This window comes from Nicotiana tabacum, chromosome 10, assembly GCF_000715075.1.
Source record: "Nicotiana tabacum cultivar K326 chromosome 10, ASM71507v2, whole genome shotgun sequence".
NCBI classification, from domain to species: domain Eukaryota; kingdom Viridiplantae; phylum Streptophyta; class Magnoliopsida; order Solanales; family Solanaceae; genus Nicotiana; species Nicotiana tabacum.
Window position 1 is genome coordinate 125,783,643 of NC_134089.1, and position 22,134 is coordinate 125,805,776.

Below are 22,134 nucleotides of genomic sequence, written 5' to 3' on the forward strand. Positions count from 1 at the left end.
ATTAATTTTTAAATGTGTATTCAGTTTCACACGTCTTAATCTTAATAAAAACAAGTAAGGCTTGATACTACTTAAACTCCTTTATATTACTTTCAATAAGATACATCAGTTCAGCTAAAAAAAAAAAAAAAAAAAGGTATATAGACCAACGAAGTGGTTTCGATGTGTGTATCTTCCAAAAGGCGCACATCCAATCACAGTCCCACAGGTATATAAAATGGAAGCTCGGTGTATAAGGTATTTTGTGTTTACGCAGGATTCGGGAAACGATCGCATTTCAAGAAATTATGTAATGTGGATAGTTTATCCTAATACAAATATTAGTGGCTGCTTCAACGATTAGAACTCGAACTCGATTGTGATCTATAGGTTTCAGAGACAGATTAGGATAAGCATGGACATAATTGGCTTAATCTTCTCCAATTTAATGAAGCTAGCTAAGCTAAGGACAAAATAGCATATACCAATCTTTTCTGCTTTTTCATTCTTTATTATTATTGTCCTTTTTCTGCTAGAGTGAGTACATGGAACCGAGTAAATTATTCGCCAATGGTTCCAAGATATAGAGCTATCAGTCATACGATTGGGTGAAGTTATATTTTCTCCATTTGCTAATTGCCATGACAGAAGCAACAGTAAAATAAATATCATAAGTTATGGTTTCTACATTTTCTACTACATTGTCCGGATCTCTCAAAGAATAAACTCTAGAGCGAAATAGTATTCGCGGACAAAGGGGATTTTATGATAACTTTATGATTACAAATTTCATGTCAATAACTTTATTTAAAAATCTTGTCGGTCGTTCTTTTCTTTCGGATATAAATTCCAACAGTACTTTGGTTCGAATTAAATACGTTAGTTTATGTCAGTTTGAATTAATCATCAATTCTTAATTGTATATCAAAATAACGAGAATATTTTCAGTAACAATAACTAAAATATGAATCTTAAAATAATAAGAAACAATACTTAATTGCGTGCATGGTGGAATAGATTATCTCAGCAAGGCTCTTAATTAATATTTGCATGCCGATGTTTTTCCTCATTGGAGTCTTTTAATTATAATAGTCAAATGTCCAAGCTGACGACTGCTGCCGAGTATTGGAGAATCCAGCTATACATGATCAACCTTAATCCTCTCAAAGCTACACTGCTGCAAGTTTCAAATTTTATTTTTACACTATACTCTGGTTTACCAACTACAATGCAGGTTTAAGGCGGAGGTAATACATTTTGAGTTTATGGGTTCTGAATTTCAGAAAAGGCTGTTTATTGGATTTTTGATAGAAATTATCTATACATATTAAATGAATTTTTTAACCAATAATACAGGTCTGAGCCAAAATTATTGAGTTCTGTCGAACCCGTACGCATGCTAGTGGCCCTAACCCTAAGCGCACGTTTTTTTTTTTTTGGCAACTTTTCAACTTACAATTTCAGACTCTTATTTCATAGTTATCAGTAATTTTAGGTCAAGTTATTTTAATAACATAAATATACTATACACTTTGAATAAGTATAAGTTAAATTCATACATAATGATAACAACAATAACAAACCCAGTTAAATTGCATAAGTGAAGTTTGAGAAGGGTATTGTATCCGCAAACCTTACCTCACCTTGTGAAAATAGAGCTAGAGACTGTTTTCGATAGACCCTCGGCTAAGAAAATATTAAATAAAAATCGACAGTCATATCCGCGACGTATAGTTCGTCCACCTGGATCAAGTGGGTTCCTATGGGTCCTAATGCTGCACTTTATAAGAACAAACAATTCGTTGCCACAAAAAATCATAGGACGAAAAAGCCTAGTTGAGTGGAGAAATTAGTCTTAGAAAAATATAGTTGTAAAAAAATGACCGGAAATGCGTCTAAAATCCCGTTGAACGGCCAGGAATTAGGTCATGACTTTGTCAAAAAATCCAATGAAACTGAAGGCATATGTGAATTGATATTTGACTTCTTAGACGAAGGCCTCGAGTTTCACTCGTCGGAATGTTCGTTGGATTCAAGCATTAGCTATAGTAGTGGAGAGATAATAAATGAAGAGGACGATGAAAATGTAAACAATAGTGAGGAGAACAAGGCGTTTTGGGCATCACAAGGAGAGCTTCTTCAGGTAAGATCCTTAGTCAATTTGACTACAACTTTCTTTTTTTGGGGGAAAATTCCCGGGAAAACCCATACCTGTTATCCTCGGGTGTTCATTGAGTAACCTGTTTACTGTGCAATATCTCGCAAACTACACATGAGATGAGATGTAAACCGCACTAAGCAAGCTCGGTACAACGAGACTGAGGAGACTGCTAGTGAGTGGAATCGATCTAGGTGTCTTCTTTGGGATACCAATCATCCAACTAACTTAGTCAACCCTAAGAGCAAACTTTTTCTTTTCACTATATAAATGTTCTTGGTTTTTAATATTTGTTTGTTTTTGTTTTTAGACAACATTGTGTAGGACAACTTCTTTTGAATCAAGAGTCAGAAAAGCTACAAAGGAGGCTCTAAATGAACTGAAATCAACAGGCATCAATTGCAGCTGCAAGAAAATGGTAGCCGATAGTTGCAGGAAATGTACGCAAAAAGAAATCTCCCAACGCCTTAGAAACGCAGGTTATAATTGTTCCATTTGTAAGTCCAAGTGGAAAAGCTCACCCGAAATGCCTTCAGGTACGCCGTCTCAAACACTTCACATTTCTTTAAACTACTAAAAATACAGGAATTAGCGACAGACAAATTATGTAGTAAACAGAAAATCATTCACTAATCCTATTCGGATTATCAAGAACTTCTGTGCTTGTAGCGATGGATTTGCGACGAAATTCATAGCTAACTCATCTCAGTTTTTTTAAGATAGAAAGAAGGAAAAACTGAAATATGCCGAATTAATTATATTTCTCTTTTGTGCTTAAAGGTGAACACACATATATGGAAGTAATGCAAAGCCAAAGTTCAAAAAAGGGAGAAATAATGAAGGTGATCATAGAGTTAAATTTCAGAGGAGAATTCGAGATGGCACGAGCTAACGAAGAGTACAATGATCTAGTGAAAAAATTGCCAGAAGTATACGTAGGAAAAATTGAGAGGCTTAGGAATCTAATAAAAATATTATGTTGTGCATCTAAGAAGTGTATGAAGGAAAAGAAGATGCACATGGCTCCGTGGAGGAAGCATAAGTACATGCAAGCTAAGTATATCGGCACGCCGGAGATGAAGCCGGAGCCATTTTTTCCGGCGGTGAACAATTTACAACGGTTAGTAGCAAGACCAAGAGCTTATTCTATGCTCACTTTCGATTTGCTGGATAGCTTACCGCCGCCGCCGCGGGGATTATATTCTACGGCGATTAAAGTTGTTTGATGACGGTATTAAATTTTCTAGAATAGTGGAATGGTACGTAGAAATTAGAATATTCTTATTTTGCTCTTGGAATCTCGAATAAGATCACATGTCAAATAGTGAGAGATATATTTAGAAATATGTTTGCCTATGTATTTTGCCTCGAGGCTGGTTTTCTTGAGGCTGGTTTTCTTATTAGTGTAAGAATAGTCAGTTAGGTAGTTATTTTTAGAGTGTTTGTTTATGTATTTTGCCTCGAGGCTGGTTTTCTTCTTAGTGTAAGAATAGTTAGCTAAGTAATTAGTTTATTTAGGCTACTAATTAACAGCTTATTTGGATGGTTGTTACCGGTTAAATTGTATCGTATTATTACTTTAAACACAATATTTATTTTGATTGTAACTTAAATTTTATTGTATCGTATCGTTAAATATGTCATTACGTAACGATTAAAAGTGTCACTTTATAGAATAACCGTGGTGTGGAACGTCGTTTTCTTATTTTTTCTCTCATCTTGTTTTTTTTTAAATTATTAAATAATCTCAATTTATCCTTTACCCTACCTTTTTATATAATAATATTACCTCATACCTTACTTTTTCTTTATAATATTGCTAGTTTATTCTTCATATTGTTGGTACATGACATCATGAAACGACAACAAACAATACAATCTATCTAAATATTGTATACATCAAAACGATACCGTACAATATAATATTATTACAATATATTATGAAACGATACATAAAAACCATCCAAACAAGGTGTAATATTATTTTACGGTGTCTATAACAAGTTAATTATTATTTTTACTATGCTACGAACCAATTATAATATGCATAAAGAGATTTATCAGTAATGCCTCGTATACATCAAGCAGGCGAAAAGTTGAAATTGAAAAAAAAGGTCAAAAGTTGGAAAACCTTATCTGATTAAGCTTAAGCTAATAAAAAGATATAAAAGTGACAAAAAAGTGAAAGAAAAGTGATAAAAAGATATTAACAAAAAGCTAGGAAGTGATAGGTTATTCATAGATATTTAACTGTGACAATGCCTTTGGATAATTATTTGGAAAATAGAACTTTATTTTCCTCCTTTTCTGCTGTTTCTTTCATGGAAACCATCGTGTCATCCAAATAGAACCAAACAAACTTTATGTATAGTCTGATGATACACAGCTATTGTACACTTAAAAGAAAGAAAAAACAAATCGTTTATTTTAATAATCTATATTATTTTGATAAGATAGTAGGATCTAAAATGTTTTCCTAATAAATTAAAGCAAGTAGTAAGAACTAAGAACCATTAATATATTATAGAGAGAAAGTTCGAGTTCACTACACAAATGGTCACTCAATTATCCCAAATTATCTTCTAAACTCACTTTACTATCGTTTGTATTTGTAACAACAAAATCACTGAACTATGCATATTGCACTCAGAAGGTCACTCAACTAGATTTTCCAAATTTTGGATTGCCAAATACATATTTTACCCTTTAAATTATAAATATTTATCTTCTTTTTATTTTTTTAAACTTTATAATATTATGATTTTTCCATTTTAATTTATATTATGGACTTACTTATAGAATAAATAAATATTATTTATAAATTAAAAAATAAAAAATATTTAAGCATATATAATGCTGGAATAACAAAATAATGAGTATAGTAAAAAAATTAATTAGAATAATTTGTTAATAATAATAATTTTAGTATTAACAACAAAAAATTCAAAAAATTATTTACACAATCCAGAATGAAAGAAAATAAAGGTGGTAAAATATATATTTCATGCACGTAATATGAAAATAATTATTTCAATAAATGTATTTTTATAATATACATAATGCATGTATTTTTATATATATTCTTGAAGATTATGCTCAATTATATTACTATTTTGTTTCTACCAACTTTCCGACGACACAAAATTATGTCACCCGAAAGCAGGGGGACTATCTGTATATGGTAAAATATGCTATGTTAAGTCGTGCATGGAATATATATAATATAATTGAGCATAATTTTCAAGAATATATAATGTATATTATAAAAATATTTTTATTTAAATAATTATTTTTATATTACGTGCATGGAATATATATTTTACAACTTTTATTTGTTTTCATTCTGAATTGTGTAAATAAATTTTTGAATTTTTGTTGTTAATACTAAAATTATTATTACTAACAAATTATTCTAATTAATTTTTTTACTATGCTCATTATTTTGTTATTCCGGCATTATAGATGCTTAAATACTTTTTATTTTTTAATTTATAAATAATATTTATTAATTCTATAGGTAAGTCCATAATATAAATTAAAAAGAGAAAATCATAATATTATAAAGTTTAAAAAAATAAAAATAAAAGATAAATATTTATAATTTAAAGGGTAAAATAGGTATTTGGTAATCTAAAATTTGGAAAATCTAGTTGAGTGATCTTCTGAGTGCAATAAGCATAGTTCAGTGATTTTGTTGTTATAAACGAAAGTAAAGTGACTTTAGAAGATAATTTGGAATAGTTGAGTGACCATTTGTGTAATGGACTTGAGAAAGTTCCAGTTTTAAGAAAGCTGTGAGCATAATTAATTAGGGAACAACTTGGGACACTATTTTAAAAATTGATTAGCTGACATCATTAAGCCACTTATAATTAAATTAAAGTTAAGCCGAGTGGCAAGTCGTAGCCTATACCAATCAATATTTCAATAAATATCATGAGCAGACGATCAAATCGTTGGGCAAGAAGTCAAGAATTACAAAAGTACTAGCATTTATTTATAATTGGATTAATTGTGCCAATTTTAGAAGGAAAAGAATAAACAATATTATCATGATTCTAGTATATATCCAGAAGAATTCCAGAGAAAGAGATTATTGGCTAGGTTGACATGGCAATCTGTTGCCCTTAATCCGGCATCGCATTTTTTAGAACATATCATAAAATGCCACGTGGAACAAAGCATTCGCGGCGATTCGTCAATAATATGTTGGGCCTCAAATCCCATGTACCCCAATAATATATTAGTTGAGAAAGTTGTATTATTAGTGCCAAGAACATATAATATGATATGAAGACAAGTATAATTAATCTACTGGACAAATTGCGATTGCTAAACAAGGATATCAAAATAACAAGTAGCTAGTACATATTATTAATTAAGTAGCTGTTTTCTTGGAAGGAATTAGGAATTCATGCTGGAAAAAAATATGATACTTAACAATTCATTATGACTCTTGGGAAGACCCATTAGCCGAGGATCTTAAATTAGTTATGTGAGGGAGTATACGAATGGACAGATTCAATATATATACAAGCAGTAGATGATAAATATTCACTTCTTGAACTTGGACTATACGTATATAAAAATCTGAATGAAAAAATGTATTCTAAAAATGTATAATATATTTATTAAAAGGGTCATCTGAGTTCTTAAGCTTTATATTTTGTTTAGAATATTTTTTTTCCTTCATAGGGGTCAGCTTGCTTGGATTTTGAATATTTCATCGGATACTTACTACCTCCACTAATATTGATACTGAATAATTCTATCCATCAAAGCTTAAGCAGATACAAAAATATTAATTACTACTCTCTCCGGTTCACAATAAGTGATCAATTTGCTTTAAACACACTCATTAAGGAAATACTAAATTCTAGACGAAAATAGTTAGTGTGACTAAACTATTCTTCATTAAATGTTGCACCATAATTATAGTAATATTTACTTCTTGTCTCAAGTGAGGAGTAAATGATTTTTTGAGCCACTATGTTACACCCAACCAAATCTTAATTAAGTTCTGTCTCAACAAAAAGAATAAGAAAGTAGGTGGAAGGAAGTGTAGTTGGTGAGCCATCATTTATTGGACCATATAAGAATATGCTAAAAGCATTTTATAGAACAACCTAAGAAAAACTAGAGGCCGCTTAGCGTTAGATGCTTCCGAGATGCTAGTATCATAGTGAAAATAGCACGGGCTATTCAATTTTCGGATTGATAATTAAAAAATAATTAGTATTTGTAAAGTCGTTGAAAAATAGCTGTTATTTTGCTGTAACATTTAAATTTCCAGCATAATATACTGTAGATTAATGCACCTATGTATGAACTTCCCGCATATTATGCTGGAGCTCTAGCACACAAAAAGTTCTAACATAATATACTGGAGATTGAAGCACTTGTGTTTGAATTTTCTGCTGTATATTATATTGTAACTTCAGTATATTATGCTAGAAGTTTAGTATATTATGCTAGAAGTACTCCAGTATATTGTGCTGAAAGTTCATATGTAAAAAATTCGAAATCCAGTATATTATGCTGAAATATTTTTCTGGATTTCGAACAATGTTTTCATTTAGATTTATCTTTACATGAAAAGTGACAAAATTTCGATTACTTTTGAAACTGTGACTATTTTTCAATTACCACTTGTAAATTTGGATATTTTTGAATTTCATATCATACTTGTCACGACCCCAGTTCGCCCTCCGTGAACCATCGTGACGGCACCTAATCTTTACGACTAGGTAAGCCTAAATTGCAGAAGAAAACCAAATTTGCGGAAATAAAACAATTTAAAACAGAAATAATATAATAAAACAGCGTCTAAAGGTGTCGCTCGGCATACAAAATATAACTCTCAAATCTAATATATATATATATATATCACTCCCAAAATCCGAAAACTCATGAATCACAAGCTAAAGGATACATAAGAAGCTCTAACTCCAAAATTTGTCTAACAAAAAGGGAAATACTGAAGGGCTATACTATTACAGAAAGATAGAAAGGGACTCCTTGGTCTGCGGACGCGACAGATCTACCTCAAAGTCTCTATAGAAGTGCCTCGCCTCAAGGATGATAAGACTGAATGAGAGTACCTGGATTTGCACATGAAAAACATGCGCAGAAAGGGCATGAGTACACTACAGCGGTACTCAGTAAGTGTCAAGCCTAACCTCAGTCGGGTAGTGACGAGGAAGGTCAGGGCCCTACTGAAGTTAAATAAAATACAAAATATAACAGTGTAGAACAAGGCAGTATAATTAAGTGCAGCAGTAAGCAATAACGTAGAATAGAAAGAGTAACAACAACTAGAACAGAGGCAAAATAATCACGGAAAGGAAATACAACTTAACACAGAAATAACAACCGGGGTACCTTTCACGGAAAGGAAATACAACTCAACACAAAGATATCAACCGGGGTACCTTCTAGGATACCGTCCTGTAGTCCCAATTACATCTATCCAGTAGATCTCCCAGGATACCGTCCCATAGTCCATCATATATATCCGAAGGATCTCCCAGGATCCCGTCCCGTAGTCCAACTATCAGTGCACGGGGATCTACCGGAATCCTGATCCGTAGTCCCAAATATAAATACCCAGTATCGGGGGAATCTACCGGGTGCATTCCCATAGTTCCATATAACTATGCAGGGGGGATCTACCAGAATCTCACATACATAGTCCCAAATAAACAGACAAGGGGAATCTATCGGAATCACACATTCATAGTCCCAATGTAAATACACAACAGCAACAGGAAAATATTCAGAAATGGCAAATTTCATATTAAGGAAACAAGTAATTCTAGCCTAGCATGCTGCACAGAATTCAGGTAAGGCAGTTTGAGCAAATAAAGCAATTAAATCACTTAGACATGCTTTCCTAAGCTAACGACAGGCTTAATAGTGCGAGTAATAAAACAGGAAAGGAAACATACTAGGAATTACTTAATAAAAACCGGATTTCCAATAATTAGCACAAGTACGCACTCGTCACCTCACGTACAAGGTATTTCAATTACCAAATATACCAAATCCTAAGGGAAGGTCCCCTACACAAGGTTAGACAAGCCACTTACCTCGAACCAGCTCAAAATCAACCCGAGACCATGTTCTTGCCACAATACTTGACTCTAAATGGCCCAAATCTATTCAATTCAATTTCATAATGTAAATAACACTTCAAGTAACTGATTCTACATAAATTCTAAGCTAATACACGAAATTAGGTAAAATAACCAAAATGCCCCTCGGGCCCACATCTCGAAATCGGGTAAAATTTATATTTCCAGAAACCTCGCACTCTCACGAGTTCAATCATATCAAAAGTACCAAAATCGGACCTCAATTTGTCCCTCAAATCATCACTCAAAAGTCTCCAATTAGACAAGCCCTAACCTCCCAATTACCACTGATTTTCCTTAATTTTTCATGCTTAAATTGATAAAAATCATTCCAATAACGAGTTTATGGACCAAAGACCTTACCCCAATGAACTCCTCTGAAAATCCCTCTTGAAAAGTGCTCCCCAAACTTCTTCCCGTTTTGAAAAAAGATGAAAAATGGCTAAATTTTGCGAAGGCAAGAATTTATACGTTCTGCCCAGTGATTTTCGCATTTGCGGCCCTGGGACCGCATCTGCGGAGCCAAGGTCGCACTTGCAACATTTCATTAAAGAGGGACTTTCCGCACCTGCGACTACCTTATCGCATATGCGGTGCTGCTGTTGCGGTTACCTGACCGCATCTGCGGTCGACTCCCTACTTGCCTCAAACCGCTTTTGTGGTCTCTCCGCCGCTTCTGTGGCGCCGCACCTGCACGACCCAAACCGCATGTGCGGTTATGACAGAGTCAGCAGCTGAAGCTGCAACTTTAACTCCAAAATCTTTTCGTCAACCATCCGAATTCATCCCGAGGCCTCCGGGACCTCAACCAAACATACCAACCAATCCTAAAACATCATTCAAACTTGTTCCAACCTTCGGAACGCTCAAAACAACATCAAAACACCTACTTTCATCGAATTCAAGCCTAAGAATTCCAAAAACTCTAAAAATACGCTTTTGATAAAAAAGTCTATCAAACCTCGTCCGAATGATCTGAAATTTTGCACACACGTCACATTCAACACTACGGAGATATTCTAACTTCCAAAATTCCATTCCAACCCTCAGATCAAAATCTCACTATCGGACCGAAAACTTCAAAAAATTCAACTTCCGGCATTTCAAGCCTAAATTAGCTACGGACCTCCAAAACACAATCCAAACACGTTCCTAAGCCCGGAATCACCTAATGGAGCTAACGGAACCATTAGATTTCCATTCCGAGGTTGTCTTTATACAGTTCCGACTGCGGTCAACTTCCCAATACCTAAGCTCTCATTTAGGGACTAAGTGTCCCAAAACTCTTTGAAACTCAAAGCCGAACATCCCGGCAAATCAAAATAGTAGAAATAAACTCGAGGAAAGCAGTTAATAAGGGATCGAGGCGTAAATTCTTAAGACAACCGGCCAGTTCGTCACATCCTCCTACACTTAAACATTTGTTCGTCCTCGAACGAGCATAAAGACATACCTGAAGTAGTGAAAAGATGAGGGTAACGGCTGCGCATATCTTGCTCGATCTCCCAGGTTGCCTCCTCGACTGGCTGGCCCCGCCACTAAACCTTTACTGATGCAATGTTCTTTGACCCCAGCTTTCTAACTTACTTGTCCAATATAGCCACTAGGATAGATCCTTGTCCAACTGGACTGAACTGAAATCCAACACGTGCGACGCATCACCGTGGTACCTCCGGAGCATCGAAACATGGAATATCGGATGAACCCCGACAAGCTGGGAGGTAAGGCAAGCTCATAAGCAACCTCCCCAACATGCCTTAATATCTCAAAAGGGCCAATAAATCTCGGACTTAACTTTCCTTTCTTTCCGAATCTCATAACGCCCTTCATAGGCGAAACCCGAAGCAGAACCTGCTCTCCAACCATATAGGAAACATCACGAACCTTTCGGTCCGCGTAACTCTTCTATCTGGACTGGGTTGTACGGAGTCTATCCCGAATCACCTTAACCTTCTCCAAAGCATCCTGAACCAAGTCTGTGCCCAACAATGTAGCCTCACCCGGCTCAAAACAACCCACCGGGTATCTACACTGTCTCCCATATAAAGCCTCATACGGTGCCATCTTAATGCTGGACTGATAGTTGTTGTTGTTAGAAAACTCTGCCAATGGCAAGAACTGATCCCAAAACCCTCCAAACTCAACCACGCACGCACCGAGCATATCCTCAAGAATCTGAATAGTGCGCTCGGATTGTCCATCCGTCTGAGGGTGAAATGCTATACTCAACTCCACCGGAGTACCCAACTCATGTTGAACGGCCCTCCAGAATCGTGATGTGAACTGAGTACCCCTATTTGAGATGATGGACATTGGAATACCATGCAGACGAAAAATCTCTCGGATATAAATCTCCGCCAACCGCTCCGAAGAATAAGTAGTACACACAGGAATGAAATGAGCGGACTTGGTCAGTCGATCCACAATCACCCAAATAGCATCAAACTTTCTCAAAGTCCGTGGGAGCCCAACTATAAAGTCCATGGTGATCCGCTCCCTCTTCCTCTCCGGAATCTCTATCTGCTGAAGTAACCCACCCGGTCTCTGGTGCTCATACTTCACATGCTGACAGTTGAGGCACCGAGCTACAAATCCAACTATATCCTTCTTCGTCCGCCTCCACCAGTAGTGCTGCCTCAAATCCTGATACATCTTCGCGGCACCCGGATGAATGGAATACCGCAAGTTATGGGCCTCCTCTATAATCAACTCGCAAAGCCCATCAACATTGGGTACACAAATCCGACCCTACATCCTCAATACCCCATCATCACCAATAGTCACATCTCTAGCATCACCATGCTGAACCTTGTCCTTGAGGACAAGCAAATGAGGGTCATCATACTGCCGCTCCCTGATACGATCAAATAAGGAAGACCAAGAAACCACGCAAGCTAGAACTCGATTGAGCTCCGAAAGATCCAATCTCACAAACTGGCTGGCTAAGGCCTGAATATCCATCATCATAGGCCTCTCCGATGCTGGTAAATAAGCCAAACTCCTCAAACTCTCCACCCGGCGACTCAAAGCATCAGCCACCACATCGGCCTTGCCCGAGTGATACAGAATAGTGATATCATAGTCCTTTAGCAACTCTAACCACCTCCTCTGGTGCAAATTTGGATCCTTTTGCTTGAACAGGTGCTGCAAGCTCCGATGGTCAATATAAATCTCTTAAGGAACCCCGTAAAAATAATGGTGCCAAATCTTCAGGGCGTGAACAATGGCAACTAACTCAAGGTCATGAATAGGGTAGTTCTTCTCATGTATCTTCAGCTGTCTAGATGCATAGGCAATCACCCTACCGTCCTGCATCAACACCGCTCCAAGGCCAACCCGCGAGGCATCACAATAGACCGTATAAGACCCCGAGCCTGTAGGCAATATCAAAACTGGGGCTGTAGTCAAAGCTGTCTTGAGCTTCTGAAAGCTCGCCACACACTCCTTTATCCATTGGAACGGAGCACCCTTCTGGGTCAGTCTAGTCATAGGGGCTGCAATCGATGAAAACCCCTCAACAAAACGACGGTAGTAACCCGTCAAGCCGAGGAAACTGCGGATCTCTGTAACTGAGGATGGTCTGGGCCAATTCTGCACGACCTTTATCTTCTTCGGATCCACCTGAATACCCTTATTCGATACCACGTGGCCTAGGAATGCCACTGAATCCAACCAAAACTCACATTTTGAGAACTTAGCATATAACTTCTTCTCTCTCAGAGTTTGAAGCACAGTCCTCAGGTGCTGCTCATGATCTTCCTGACTCCGGGAATACACCAATATATCATCAATAAATACAATGACGAATGAGTCAAAATACAGCCGGAACACACTATGCATCAAATGCATAAAGGCTGCTGGGGCATTGGTCAGCCCAAATGACATAACAAGGAACTCGTAATGACCATACCGAGTCCTAAAAGCAGTCTTCAGGATATCTGGCTCCCGAATCTTCAACTGATGGTAACCTGAGCGCAAGTCAATCTTATAAAACACCCGTGCACCCTGAAGCTGGTCAAACAAATCATCAATACGAGGCAAAGGATAACGGTTCTTCACTGTAACCTTGTTTAACTGGCGATAATCAATGCACATATGCATGGAACCATCATTTTTCTTCACAAACAAGATAGGAGCACCCCAAGGTGATTCACTGGGCCGAATAAAACCCTTATCAAGCAATTCCTGTAACTGATCCTTCAACTCCTTCAACTCAGGAGGAGCCATATGATACGGAGGAATAGAATTGTGCTGAGTGCCCGGCAACAGATCAATTCCAAAATTAATATCTCTATCAGGCGGCATGCCCGGAAGATCAGCTAGAAACACATCGGGAAAATTCCGTACTATTGGGACTGAATCAACTAAAGGGGTATCAATACTGACATCTCTCACATAAGCTAAATACGTGTCATACCCCTTCTCAACCATACACTGATCTTTAAGAAAAGAAATAACTCTACTGGGAGTGTGATCTAAAGTACCCTGATAACTAGGGATTTTGATACATTTTATACTCCTTCTTGCTTATGTTTTTATTAGAAATTTGTACAAAATAGTCCCATAAAGGCTCACAAGTTGTGCTTGATTGCAGGTTTGATCAACAAAGTGATAAGATGTCAAAGATCGGCTTAAAAAGGAGTGAAACTTGCACAAGTACCAAGACACGACAAGCTCAGGCAAAGCAGGCTCAACATGGCCGCACACCATTCTGTGCGGTCCGCACAAGTAAGAGGTGGACTTCCAGGGCAACAGGCAATATGACCGCATGAGATTTAGTGTGGTCCGCAAAACCAAGGATTAGAGAAGTGCCAGTTTGGAGATTGAAGCTAATGCGGTCCGCGCTCCATTTCATGTGGATCGCACTAGAAGCTACCGCGGCCGCACTCGATTCTGCGCGGTCCGCATTGCCGAGTTCAGAGAGTTGAATTTTAAGTCAAGAGCCTTAGTGCGGCCGCACGTGATTTTGTGCGGTCCGCGCTAGCCCCCCAGGGGTATTTTTGTTCAGATTTTTCAGCTTAGTATAAATAGCTTCTTTTCTCATTTTTAGGTTATCAGATAGTTTTGGTACAGGGTTGCGCTCGTGACTTCGAATATTATAGCTATTTTGAGTTATTTTAGCTTCATTTCAACATTGAATCTTCTAGTTTATCTTAGCAATTAATATATATGAGTTTTTCTTCATCTATTTCTTTGTTTTCTTCTCTAATTATGAGTAGCTAGACCCATAAGCTAGGGTTGTGGCTCAATCCTATTATGGGCAACTGATGGGTCTTGTGTTTTCGGGCTAGATTGATTATGGGTGTTTGATATTTGGGCTAATTTCATGTTTAATTACTGAATTGGTGGTTGCAAACACTAGTTTGTGTTTAGTTGACTTTGGCTTTTCTTGAGAAAGAGAGCCTAAGTCTCTGAAATTGGTCCAACAAGAAATTAGAGCGTACTCAAGAGATTGATAACCCCAATTAAAGGGATAAACCTAGAGATAGTAATACCCGACTTGAACCTTGATTGCTTGTGCAAATCTGCATACCCAATTGGAATTGAGAAAGTCTATTCGAGCAAAATCACTCGAACCACCGAGAGGTGTAGAGTGGGTAAAATCGTGCAACGGTTATATCATACTCCCCAAATATGTCAATCATGCCTTAGACTCAAGTATCCGTCAATTGACCACCTAGGCGAAAGTCGCTACCCTAGTGCCTTTTAACCATTTGAACAACTCGCAATAGTTTACTCTTAGCTTATTCTAGTTTAATTTAGCATTGTAGCTTGATAAAATTAGAAGTAAATCAAAAACCCAAAAATATTAAGAATTGCAATTTGGAACACATACACAACTCCACTTTAGACAAACACCTGACTCCAACTTCTAGCTCCTTGTGGAAATCGATCCCGACCTTAATCGGGTAAAAGCTGCTTCGACCCTCTCTCGCTACTCAATAGTAGTGCAAGGTTGGCCTCGATCACTTTTTGGCGCCGTTTCTAGGGAGCTAACGGTTTTGGCTATCTATCTAAATAGTTTTGTGTATTGTTTTTATTTCCTTATTTGTTACTAATTTTGTTTGTGTCACAACTCAGGTACCAAATGGCAGCGAACAACGCCAATGACCCTATTGGAAATGTGATTATGGGGGGGAGGAGGTAGATGATGTTAGAGATTATGAGGTGCCTCTTGTACCTCAAGAACAACATAGAGGCCACCAGGCTAATGCTAATATTAATGACAATATCCCAGACCCTCCTCCGCCACCTCCAAGAGTGGCTCCTAGAGTGCTTCCGAACCAAGGCTGTGTAAGTGCTATTGCCCACCCTGAATCCGAGCGGGCAATTTTCAAATAACCAATGTGATGTTGACCTTACTAGAGCAACGTGGGTACTTCACGGGCGCTGCAAATAAAAATGCTTACAAACATCTCAAGGGATTCGTGGATACATGTTGGGGGTGCTAGCAAACTAATGTGTCCGAGGATGCTCTTAGGTTGAGACTCTTCCCATTCTCACTTAAAGGGAAGGCATTGGATTGGCTCGAGCGACTTCCCAACCATTCCATCACTACTTGGGATGAGTTGGCGAACAAGTTCATTGCAAAATTTTTCTCACTGGGGCATATGGCTGCATTGAAAGATGAGAACTTGGCGTTCAAGCAAGAGCTCACGGAATCTTTGCATGAGATTTGGGAGCGTTATAGAACAATGGTGAAGAAATGCCCCAACAATGATATGACTAAGGCGATGATCCAACAAACCTTCTACCGGGGCATTAGTACAACAAACCAATGCATAGTGAACCAACTTGCTGGGGGCAACTTCATGAAGCTGTCATATGATGAGGCTTGTGACATTCTTAACGAGATGGCTGACACTTCTTCCACTTGGCAAAGTAGAGACAATGTGCCCCAGGGTGACCCCACGGTTATTCATTTGCACAAGGAATTACATGATCATGGGAAGGCTATAGCTGAGTTGACAACCACGATGAACCAACTAGCGAAGACACAATTGCAACAGGTTCAAAATTCTCGCCAAGTGAATGCCATGGAGGGTGTTAACATGCTTGTCAACAATAGAAGACAAAGAGGGCAATAGAACCAAGGGAATTCGGAGCAATTTGACAATGATTGTGGTGGATTTCAAAATGATGGTTATGATGAACAAAGTGAAGATGTGCACTACGTGAATAATTATCAAGGCCAAAGAGGCAATTCTTCCAACCAACAACAATGGAGACCCCAAGGCAATTGGGGCAATCAATAACAAGGCAATGGTAATTGGGGGAACAACAACCAAAACAACAACTGGGGCAATTAGAACAACAATCAAAACAACCAAGAAAATTGGAATGGTAATAACAACAATTGGGGTAGTAATAACAATAAAGGTGGATGGAACAATGAAAACCAAGAAAACCGGGGGCAAGGCTTTCAAAGTGCCCCGATGTACTAACAACCGAACAATCCACCCCCATTTCTATCTCAAGGTCCTAGTTCTTGTAGCAATGATATGGGTAGAATTGAAATGATGTTCGAACAGATGATGAAAAAGAATGCGGATTCGGATTCTTAGTTGGCTTCCCACAATACCTCTATAAAAAACTTGGAGGTGCAGTTAGGCCAAATCTCACAGTTTATAAATACTCGCCCTAAGGGTGCGCTACCAAGTGATACGGCGGTGAACCCGAAGGTGGGAACAATCATGTTATGGCGGTAACAACAAGAAGTGGGAGAGGCGGTGATATGCATGCCTCCAAACAAAAACAAATTGTGGATAATGATGTTGAGTTGCAAGAAAATGAAGTTCCTTTGGTGGTTGAAAATGTGATTGATGAAAATGTGAATGAAGAAGTGAGGATTGATATTCAAAATGTCGAGGTGGAAACCCAAAATGATGTGAACCTGTCTAGCGAACACATAATAGACATACCGGAGCCGGTTGTGCCTAAAGCCAAGGCTCCTTCGCCAAGGCCACCTCCACCTTATCCTCAAAGGATTACGAAGCAGAAAAATGAGAATCAGTTCAAAAAGTTCATTGATATGATGAAGAGCTTATCCATCAATGTGCCTTTAGTGGAGGCTCTTGAATAAATGTCGGGCTATAATAAATTCATGAAGGACTTGGTAACAAAGAAGCGGTCTATGGATTGTGAAACTATAAAGATGACTCACCAAGTTAGTGCAATAGTGCATTCAATGGCCCCGAAGCTTGAAGATCCCGGTGCTTTCACCATTCCTTGCACCATTGGGAGTGCGGATTTTGCTAAAGCTCTATGTGATTTGGGGGCTAGTATCAATTTGATGCCCTATTCCGTTTTCAAGACTTTGGGTATTGGGAAACCTAGGCCGACTTCCATGAGATTACAAATGGCGGATAGAATGATGAAGAGATCATTGGGTATTATCGATGATGTGCTTGTCCGGGTGGACAAATTTATCTTGCCAGTTGACTTTGTGATCTTGGATTGTGAGGTGGATTATGAAGTTCCTATCATTGTGGGGAGACCTTTCCTTGCTACGGGGAAGGCCTTAGTTGATGTGGAAGTAGAGGAACTCACCTTCCGGGTGGGTGACAAAAAAGTGGTCTTTCATGTTTGCAAATCAATGAAGCAGCCTAACAGTACCGAGGTGTGCTCTTTTGTGGACCTCATCACAGCAGTGATAATTGATGACACCAGTGCAATGATCAATGTGGAGGACCCTTTGGAGGCCGTATTGTTGAATCTTGATGTCAATGATGATGAGGGCTGAGTGGAGTGCGTGAATGCTTTACATGGAATGGGAACTTACTCTTATGAGCCTAGGAAATTGTCTTTGGACCTCGAGAATAGAAAGACTCCACCAACTAAACCTTCAATTGAGAAGCCTCCGGTGTTGGAGTTGAAACCACTGCCTCCACCCTCAGGTATGAGTTCTTAGGCTCAAATTCTACTTTGCTAGTTATTCTTTCTTCTTGCCTTACTAACATGCAGGTTGATGCCACATTGGCGGTACTTCAAAAGCGGAAAAAGGCAATTGGATGGACTTTAGCTGATATTCGGGGGATAAGCCCCGCATTCTGTATGCACAAGATTATTCTGGAAGATGATGCAAAGCCCTCCTTGGAGCATCAAAGGAGGTTGAACGAGGCAATGCAAGAAGTTGTGAAAAAGGAAGTGATCATGTGGTTGGATGCCGGGGTTGTGTACCCCATCTCTAATAGCTCTTGGACTTCACCGGTGCAATGTGTACCGAAGAAGGGTGGCATGACCATGGTTTCAAATTCACAAATTGAGTTGATTCCTACCAGAACCGTCACCGGTTGGAGGGTATGCATGGATTACCACAAGTTGAATAAAGTGACCCGCAAGGATCACTTCCCTTTGCCTTTTTTTGATCAGATGTTAGACTGACTTGCTGGGCGTGCCTTCTACTATTTCTTGGATGGGTATTCTGGGTACAACCAAATCTTGATTGCTCCGGAAGATTAGGAGAAGACCACATTCACTTGTCCATATGGCACATTTACCTTTTCGAGGATGCCTTTTGGGTTGTGTAATGCACCGGCTATATTTCAATGGTGTATGATGGCCATTTTCACTGATATGGTAGAAGACATTTTGGAGGTGTTCATGGATGACTTTCATGTTGTGGGAGACTTATTTGATGAATGCTTGAAGAATCTTGATAGAGTTTTATCTCGTTGTGGAGAAACCAATCTTGTTCTCAATTTGGAGAAATGCCACTTTATGGTGGAAGAGAGCATAGTCCTTGGGCATAAAATTTCAAAGCATGGTATTGAGGTAGACAAAGCAAAAATTGATGTGATTTCAAGGCTCCCTCCCCCTTCATCTGTCAAGGGAGTTCGAAGTTTTCTTGGGCATGCGGGGTTCTACCGGAGATTTATCAAAGACTTTTCGAAGGTGGTGAATCCCTTGTGCAAGTTGTTGGAAAAAGATGCTAAGTTCGTGTTTGATGAAAAATGTATGCAACCCTTTGAACTTCTCAAGCATAAGTTGACCACCACTCCAATCATTACCGCACCTAATTGGAGCTTGCCCTTTGAGCTCATATGTGATGCGAGCGATGTTGCAGTTGGGGCAGTTTTGGGTCAAAGAGTGAATAAAATGTTTCATCCGGTGTACTATGCGAGCAAGACAATGAATGACGCTCAAGTGACCTACACGGTGACCGAGAAACAACTTTTGGCTATTGTGTTCGCAACGGAAAAATTTCGATCGTATCTTATGGGTGCTAAAGTTATTATTCATGCCGACTATGCCGCACTCCGGTACTTAATGACGAAGAAGGGTTCTAAAGCTAGACTGATGCGATGGGTCTTGTTATTTCAAGAGTTTGATTTGGAGATTGTGGACCAGAAGGGTAGTAAGAACCAAGTGGCGGACCACTTGTCCCGCTTGGAGGAGGAGGGGAGGCCTCGTGATGGCATAGAGATCAATGATTCATTTCCCGACAAACAACTCCTTTCGGTGTCAATGAATGATATGCCATGGTTTTCCGATGTTGCTAATTTCCTTGTGACTGGTATAATCCCGTGTGAGCTCTCTTCTAACCAAAGGAAGAAGCTCAAGAGGGATAATTTAGATTTCTATTGGGATGAGCCATACTTGTTCAAGATTTGCACAAATGGTATGATCCGAAGGTGTGTCCCGGAGGAAGAGCAATTGAGTATCTTGGAGGCCTGTCATTCCTCTCCCTATGGTGGCCATCATGGCGGGGTGAGGACGGCTTCCAAAGTTCTTAGTTTTGGGTTTTATTGGCCAACTTTGTACAAAGATGCAAGTGAACTATGATGAATGTCAAAGAGCGGGTGGAATTTCGAAGAAAGATGAGATGCCTCTCAATACCATTCTTGAGGTTGATATTTTTGATGTGTGGGGCATTGATGTTATGGGCTCGTTTGTTAGCTCATGGGGGAACACATACATTCTTGTGGCGGTGGACTATGTTTCAAAGTGGGTTGAAGCCGTGGATTTACCCAACAATAAGGCTCGGAGTGTTGTTGCATTTCTCAAGAAGAGCATCTTTACAAGGTTTGGTACTCCTCGTGCAATCATAACTGATGGGGGTCTCATTTTTGCAATAGAGCTTTTAACACTTTGCTTTCAAAGTATGGTGTCAATCACAAAGTTTGTACTCCCTATCATCCTCAAGCAAGTGGTCAAGTTAAAGTCTCCAACAGGGAAATCAAAAGCATATTTTCAAAGACGGTCAATGCAAATAGGACCGATTGGTGAAAGACGTTGGATGACACTCTATGGGCTTATAGGACTGCTTACAAGACTCTAATTGGTATGTCTCTGTATCGGTTGGTGTTTGGGAAAGCTTTCCATCTACTGGTCGAGTTAGAGCACAAGGACATGTGGGCTTTGAGGAAGCTAAATCTTGAATGGGATGTTGCAGCAAATCTTCGTGTGGAGCAGCTTAATGAACTTGATGAATTCCGATTCCATGCCTACTCCAGTTCGTCCTTGTACAAGGACAAGATGAAGTACCTTCATGATAAACATGCTCGTAGCAAGGAGTTCAAAGTTCGTGATTTGGTTCTCTTGTTCAACTCTCGGTTACGTCTGTTTTTGGGAAAACTTAAATCAAAATGGAGTGGACCTTTTGAAGTGGTGTGTGTGACCCCGTTTGGTGCTCTTGATTTAAAGAACAAAAATAGGGAAGTTTTTAGAGTGAATGGGCATAGGGTCAAGCACTACTTGGGAAAAATTGATGACAGCCACGTGGTGGCACTTCTTTATCTCAAATGATTTGATGGTAACCTGTGTAGTGCCGCGATGTTAAATCAGGCGCTTCTTGGGAGGCAACCCATGTGTTTTTCTTCTTGTTTTTCTTTGATTTTCATAATAGTATAGGATTTATTTTTGGACTAACTGGTTGTGAGATGCTACATGATTGTGTTGATGCAGTGCAAGACATAGTGGAAAAAATGTCAGGTCTCTCAAGTTTTCAATACAAACGCATTACATTTAGTGCGTACCGCACTGATGAAGGATGAAATGTCTAAATCTCTGAAGTTTGCCACCACGGTCATATTACATTTTGTGCGGTCCGCGGTGGACCACTGCGGCCGCATGGCATTTTATGCGGACCGCAGTAGGTTGCGTTCTCAAACTTAAAACAAGCTATGTGGTGCGGACCGCAGTCCATTATGTGCGGTCCGCATTAGGTTGGTAAGACTGGGCCCCAGGTCCTTTTCTATAAATAGGGCCTGAGACCCTCTTGTTACACTTTTCGATCTCTTGACTCTCAGAACTTATAAATCACTATTCATCTATTCTTTTACTCGCACCTAACTGCTTGGAATTGTTCATCTTCATTTCTTCTCATCTGGTAACATCACCTTCTTTTTAATTGTTTTTAATTTTGTTATTCCTCCTTTACTTTTTGTTTTCTTGTCTATTATTCTTTTCTTCTCGTATTTTCTGCAATTGGTTAGGTTAGGGTAGTTGATTTCTTGATTAAAGTTGAATTAGGTAGTTAAAATCACTGGGCAAACACTCAGGGACCTTTATTAGGTGTAAAAATAGACTTAAAATCAAAATTTCATAAACCCTAAGTTAGTGTTGCAGCTGGGCACTCAGCGGACCACGGTAAATTCTGGGCGGTCCCCGGTGCCTTTGTGTGGTCCATAATAACATTCTATGCGGACCGTATTGCTAAAAGCCCTGAAATTTGATCTTTGGGGACTGTGGCCGCACTACATTTTGTGCGGTCCGCATTGGTCCCTATGCGGCCGCACTACATTTTGTGCGGTCCACATTGACTGGATATAGAGAGTGGGTAGTCTGAACCCCACCTTTGTGCGGATCGCATTGCCATTTTGTGTGGTCCGCATTGGCCTCTGTGCGGCCACACTCCATTTT

General features: G+C 38.9%; 1 protein-coding gene across 1 annotated transcript; it reads left to right on the forward strand.

Moving 5' to 3' along the window:
• Positions 1-1,804: 1,804 nt before the first annotated feature.
• LOC107810252 (uncharacterized) lies at positions 1,805-3,720 on the forward strand. The gene is made up of 3 exons (XM_016635007.2): positions 1,805-2,122; positions 2,448-2,673; positions 2,918-3,720. The coding sequence occupies exons 1-3, from the start codon at positions 1,859-1,861 to the stop codon at positions 3,361-3,363; spliced, it is 936 nt and encodes a 311-aa protein (XP_016490493.1). The 5' UTR covers positions 1,805-1,858; the 3' UTR covers positions 3,364-3,720.
• The last annotated feature ends 18,414 nt before the right edge of the window (positions 3,721-22,134 follow it).